The 6,941-nt window shown below is 40.5% G+C and overlaps 1 protein-coding gene across 10 annotated transcripts in view; it reads right to left on the bottom strand.

Moving 5' to 3' along the window:
* LOC116037006 (actin-binding LIM protein 3-like) overlaps nucleotides 1–2,339 on the bottom strand; it is a 48,498-nt gene extending 46,159 nt beyond the window's left edge. For 2 of the 10 annotated variants that reach the window (XR_004101769.2, XM_031280734.2), the window contains exon 1: nucleotides 1,586–2,339. Coding sequence is in view for 8 of the 10 variants with exons in the window: in XM_031280734.2 (XP_031136594.1) it covers nucleotides 1,586–1,604 (19 nt within the window). In the remaining 2 variants the exon portion in view is untranslated. The remainder of the gene's footprint in view (nucleotides 1–1,585) is intronic. The other 8 variants (XR_004101770.2, XM_031280731.2, XM_031280736.2 and 5 more) reach the window with 5 other exon arrangements.
* Nucleotides 2,340–6,941: the final 4,602 nt, after the last annotated feature.

Here is a 6,941-nt window from a genome sequence, read left to right as displayed (position 1 = left end):
CAAAGCAACCCCCGACGCAGAACTCCGAAAGGGTCACGACGCCGTAGAAGTGACGGCGTAGCTACGGCGTGGAGTTGACGCAGAAGCATAAAACAGCCTTTAGGTGGCCTCTTCAACCAAATAGTGATCTTTTCCTTCCAAATTGTTTGTTTGTTTGTTTTTTTATTACCCAGTAACTCATGAGTAAAATAATTTATTATAAAAAACTTGAAAACAATTGTGTACCAAATCTTTTTACTCATGGCCGCTTAGATTTATCTTGTGACCCCATGGGGGAACCTGACCCCCATTTTGGGAACCACTGCTCTATGGCCAGGTCAGCCATAATCTCTTCTGGTTTTATTTGAATAACTTGTAGTCAGGTACAATTTTCCAAAAATGTGCATGAAAAAGCAAAGACTAGAGGAACATAGAAAAATAAATCTATTTGGCGACCCATCAGATTATATTGTGACCACTTTGGGGGTCCCGAAGTCTACTGGTCTAATACATCAAAAAAGGGGCTTTAAAGCCTGCACTGTTTGACAGCAACACATATTTATTCTGACCTTTGACCTTGTGCATAAACAGCTTGGATAAAAAACAATTCGATCTCCCAAAATGTGAACCAAACCAGTCAGCCAAAAGATAATCCTCTTCTTTTCTGTGGGAGATTTTTGGGGTTACAGTCGCCCAGCCAAGGCCCCTCTGCTACGCTGACATGGTCATAATTGTATCAGAGTGAAGCCCTTATAAGGTTAAATATCTCCTTTAGGTGAGTGGTATAAAACTGAATGGCTGCTAGAAGGTGGGTGAGCTGCTTGATGTCTTTACACTGGAAAGCACAGTGTTGTCATTTCTGCAGAGCCACTTTGTTTTTGTTTTTTTACTTTTGGGAAAAAAAAGGATTTTAGGATTTAGTAGTCTCACGTTAATAAAAACCTGCTTTATGTGGTTCTATGTTTAGACATTGAGACATTTTAATACGTGTCTAGCACCGTTTAGACCAAAGATGTGCTTCTTTGTCTACCAGCTATCAAAGAACATCAGGCTTCTTTTCTTCTCTCTGAAATATCTGAGTAGCCATCATAGGCTCTTCTGACTTACTTGAGTACTATTTATTGCTATAAGTAGGCCTACTGATTTTCCCAACACATTTATTAAATAAAATGATGGATGAATTTATTGGGTCCTGTGGCTGTGGGACTTTTTTTTTTTTCCAGTGGAGGAATCCCTGGTTGATATGAGAACCACAGAAATCTAGCCTTTCTCAATCCACACTGCTTACAATAATCTCAAACTTACAATGATGAAAATACTGATGAATGCTGTCAGCTATCAATACACATCAGCCTCTGTTTATAGCCTTCATTGACAGAGAGCCAGCTAATCACATGATGAAATACAGTGTCAATAAACGAGTCAGTGATCAATAATCTCAGTGAAGGGCTGTTTATGTCTACTTTAGGTTAACCCTCCCAGGACACTACGTTATTGATTAAGCAGTTGCAAACACACATGGACATACACATAGCCTACACGTGTGCACCTTAAACTCACCAGCACTAAACACTTAGCCTACACATATGACACACACATTGCTTACCATTTGTCGGTCCACTCATGATGTTAAGTGGAATTCAAACCGCTTGCATGATCCCCAGAGTCTTTATCAGTCAGTTCAACTAAGGCTTCAGCAGCAGGAAAAAAAAGCTCCAATATGACAAGCACTCCTGTCAACTCTCTCTGCCCCTGTCCGACTTAAATCTTTCCCTCCCTCTCTCTGTCTCTGTCTGGAGAGTGTTTCCCAGCTCCTCCCGTCAAGCGGATTATACTGCCAGGCGGCAGACTACTGTACCTCTCCACCCTGCGTAAAGGGAGCCGGTTAAGGAATTAAATCGAAACTGACTGTACCTTCCTCCACCCACTCACGCCTTCAGCCTCTGCCTCTCCCACCCAACAAACCCCTGCGGTTCTCTGTTTCGATGCAGAGGCGTCCATCCTAACCTGAACAGTGCGCTCCCGCGGACGCCAGCACGCCAGTGCGCTCCGGTGTGAAGGCTGAAATGCTGGATGGTGAGTTTCTGAAGGTTTCCCAGACTCGGAGCTATCCGAGCGTAGCGGTCAGGACGAGCTCCTCTCATGGTGCGAGAGCGCCACATAGCGTCTGAGCTCTAAAATGCCAGCCAAACCTGAACGTAGGCTACAGCAGTCTACTGATACGAAAGTAAAATGTGTCTCGGGGGGAGACATTAAAATTGATTATATACAGCCCTGGCAAAAAAAAAAAAGATCAGCTCTGAGTAGAAATAAACCATAATACAAAATAAACTACCCCAAAATAAAAGTTACAATAATTCCTATCAACAAACAGGAGAAAAGGAAATGTAACAAAAATGGCGGCTCTTTCCTCAGGGCTTCTTAGCAAGGGGCAGCTCTCTTATACAGTCTATGGGGCAGCTAGGGACGTCAGGGCAACAGCCCGTTTGCCCTTATTGGCTGAGTTCTCTTAATACATCCATACGCCTCTGGAGAAAAAAAATTGAGTACGTTTTCTGACAGAATGTGGTGCAGGTACGAAATATAGGCTACTTCTAATTAAAATACATTAGTTTGAAAATTGTGCTGAGCATCATGAAAAGAAACTGCTTTAAAATAATGTTGATTTTATAATTAATAATATAATAAAAACCCATTTCAGCCACATATTACAGTTCTTCTCTTTAGCACCTCCAGTGGACATTTGTTTCTCAAAACTCTGGCAGAATATAGGCTACCTGATAGTATTTGTGCCGCTGCAAAAACGTGGCCAGAAGTAGTATATCCCATGACACCTGTGGTTGAAAATCAGTGTGGACTCCGTCAGCAGGTTCAAACCAAGGGGGTAAGCGTCTGTCAACAACCCGCAGATCCTATGGCGCCATTTTGATGCTAACAAGCACTCACCCGCCGTTAGCATTCCATTGACTGCCATTCATTTTGACGTCACTTTGACAGCGAATAACTTTACATCTGAAGTGCTTAAAGACTTTTAATTGTCCATTGTTTATTTCTAATGAAACACGACAATGTATAAAAGGCTCCATTACCTTGTACCTCACGTTATGGCTCCGTAGCAGGCGTTTTTGTAAAAATAGGCTAACGATTGTGTCATAACCAAGCGACTTACTGTCGCATAGTAGAGGAATTACCGTATAGTACAGGAGAAGCTCGCAGGCAGTTTCGACTTACATTAGCTGTTTAAGTTTAATTTCTAATGTTAACTAGCATTTTAGTTAGCAATAATTAGCCTGTGCCTATGTTATCTCCTTACATATACCTACGCTCTCCGTCTCTGCAAGATTGGGAATGATTGAGATTTCTCTTGGCACAGCTACCAGAAGACTTACAACTTTTAGACAGGTTGCTCACGTCACATTTACGTCATCTCTCTCAGTTGGAGGCTGCGCAGTAACGCTAATATCCTTCACTGGTCTCCGTCCAGAGCAACAGGATCTGTTGGTCCAGTTTATATACTGTCTATGGTTCAAACTCCTGTGAGACATTTTAGCTGAGTTATGAGTCACTTCCGGTTTGGTGAGTTGATAAAATGTCCTAAAAGAAGACAAAAAAAAATGTTGGGACTGATTTCCTCCTCTGAGGCATTTTAATGAGTTCAGGCACAGGCTTTTCACAATAAGATAATCCTTTATGAAACAGAAAAAAAATGGCAAAGATGGAATTTGAACTCACAACCTTCAGATTGTGAAAACATTTCTCTTCCAACTGAGCTCTGAGGGTTTTGAAGGGTCATCTCAATATTTCAATTAAGGTTAAACTTCACATCTGTGAAGCAGGTTTCAGGTTATTTAATGGATAGATAATTGTATTACACTATATTAAAGGGTTTTGATTGGTTATCACTATCACAGGCTTTTTTGAAGGATTATCTGCACATTTAAGATGTTTTTAATGGATTATCTGTTTAAGAGGTTTAAGGGGCGACAGAAGGAAAAGACAAACTTTGTGTCTCTGAAGGTTGATGAAGGTGATGTTTCATCTTTCTCATCCCCGGAGATGGTCCAGTGGGGAATGATGCTGACTGACACCCACGAGATGCGGGTTCAATTCCGTCTAAGGTAAGCCACACAGTAGTGTTTGTTATGGATGGATGTGGTTTCATCTGAGGTTTCGTTGATTTCAACTTGTGAATTTTCAACATCGATTTCAACTTGCGAATTTTCAACATCGATTTCAACTTGCGAACTTCCAACATCGATTTCAACTTGCGAATTTTCAACATCGATTTCAACTTGCGAATTTCCAACATCGATTTCAACTTGCGAGTTTCAGAATTTTTCAAGGTCCCATGGCATGAAAAATTCACTTCATGAGGTTTTTCAACATTAATATGAGTTCCCCTAGCCTGCCTATGGTCCCCCAGTGGCTAGAAATGGTGATAGATGTAAACCGAGCCCTGGGTATCCTGCTCTGCCTTTGAGAATGAAAGCTCAGATGGGCCGATCTGGAATCTCCTCCTTATGAGGTCATAAGGAGCAAGGTTACCTCCCCTTTCTCTGCTTTGCCCACCCATGAGAAAGAGAGAGACATCATGGCCTGAAAACAAGCAAAGTGGCAGTTGGTCAAGGCCACACCCCCACCCTCCACCTTGCCCCCCCCCTCTCTCCTCTTCAATAGCATTTAAAGCTACATACACAGAAATGGCACATTCTAAGGAAAGTTCATTATGGGACTGGCTCTAGTGGCTGTAATTCTGCACCAAGGCTGAATTTCGGGAAACAGACTTCAGATACAGTATTAGGGGACCACTGAGGCCTATATAAAAGCATCCAAAAGGCAGCATGACCTTTAAAAAGTAATTAGTTGTTATCACTTTGCATTTGTTTAAGTCTGCAGGCTGTTCAGCAGAAATTATTAAAGTATTGAACTAGTTAAAAGGGTTAAATCCCGTAACATACTGTATACAGAATAACATAACATGTAACTGCACTTTGTGTCATGTGACCTCAGAAAGAGAGATGATTAATATTAAAGAGACTGTCTTTCTCCGAGAAACTTTCCCAAAGGTCGTTTGTGCAATTACGACCTGGCGCTGCCCTCTAGTGGCCGTAGTTGTTATGACGGGAGCAAACCAGGAAGTAAGGTGACGAACTGGCTGCACTAGTGTTCAATTGTCTTAGTGCGTTTTTAGCAGCGTAAAATACAGTATACTGTATAAGTTACGCAGTTCTGATTCTAATCATTCTATTTAAGATGAGGCCCTACCACAAGACTCCAGACCAGATAGTGAGGAAGAGCATGCAGTGCAACAGCTACTGTACATCTCTAATACATTAGAGAGTTACTGTAAAAGAGTCGTGTCAGTCAAAGTGTGATAAGGAGAAAGATAGATGCTGTGCACAATAGTATTATTAATTTAAATGTACATTATAGAACGTATTCAGAATTATATTATAATGTTCAATTTGGAGACAGCTCCACTTGCACAACTTGCACATACCTTCATAGTGTGATAAGGAGAAAGATTGATCTTGCACACAGCAATAACAAGGCTTTTATTATTTAAACACTTAACAAAATTAGAAAAAAAGAGTTTTAAGACATTCTCTTAATTGTATTTGCTAGATTGTGAGCCAAGTGGCTATGCCCAGAGCAGTGCAGAGTCAGAGTATGAAGGAAGGACCCAGACAGAATCAGGAATTGAAGAGAAAGAGACCATGAAATTTGTATTGATATAAATGAAAAACAGGAACCTAATATAGTTGATTTATGAACTAAATTGAATAGCTAAATTACTACTACATGTATGACATTAGCCTGACAACAACATGCAAAAGAGCTATATATATATACTGTATATATATATATATATATATATATATATATATATATATATATATATATATATATATATATATATGGCTGATCAAAAAAGCTCACAATACACAATACTCTGGATGTAAGTAGCAAAAGTGGCTTTTATGTGCAGCTCCTCAGCGTTTTTAATAATCAGCAGATGGACTGTGATTGGCTGCAGGCCCCGATTCACCAGCCAATACCACAAGGGAGGAGGAGGACCATGAGCGGAGGCCCACAGAGCCTGGGGAGCAGCACAGCACATATTAATACATTTTATCACATTCACCTATGGGGGATGTAACAGGCTCCATATGTCCCATGCTCCATGTTAATTGCTTGTGGATCTATATTGGGATTTTATATGTGTTTGTAATTTGTAATTTTGTCGGTCCTATGTGTTTCAATGTAATATGCCTGCAATATTCCAATCAGTAAAGTGTGTCAATGGCACTTAATAGTCATTTAAAGGTGGCCTGATTGTGGGCCACTTTAATCTGATATGGTTATTTAATCTCCTAGCATGTCACTTTAATAATCGTTTAATAACCCTTCAGAGAATTTATGAAGAATCCACCCTAAAATTAAATTTATATTGTGCTTTTTCCAATAATCTTTGACGACCAGGTGTCTCCTGGAAATCAAGACATGAACTGATGATGGAATTGTTGTTTAGTAAATCCAAATAACTTGAAATTGAACATAAGACTTGCAGCACTGCAGCAGAGAGTGATTTAGAAAATGTCAAATATAAGTCATCATACAGGAGGTGGTGTCACAGTTGTCTCATTACTTACTGTCCATCGCCGGGTTAACGTGTTCTATCAATTAGACTAGAATAGGCAACATATAGGTACATATAGGCACACTACAGCTGCGATTATGAAGGTATTGTACTTTAGTGGTGCAAATTTCCAGAAGAATGCGCCATCTGCCCATCCTCTGAGATCCACAATCTTGGTGTAATCCTGGGCTCCAACCTCTCTTTCCATACTCACATCACCAAATCCGCCTTTTTTTACCTTAAAAACATCTCCAGACTCTGGCCATCACTCTCTGACGCCGTGGCAGAAACTCTCATACATGCTTTTATTACCTCCCATTTG

This window comes from Sander lucioperca, chromosome 13, assembly GCF_008315115.2.
Source record: "Sander lucioperca isolate FBNREF2018 chromosome 13, SLUC_FBN_1.2, whole genome shotgun sequence".
Taxonomy (NCBI): Eukaryota; Metazoa; Chordata; class Actinopteri; order Perciformes; family Percidae; genus Sander; species Sander lucioperca.
Note: the sequence above shows the minus strand (reverse complement) of the source record. Positions and strands in the feature narration are given on the sequence as shown.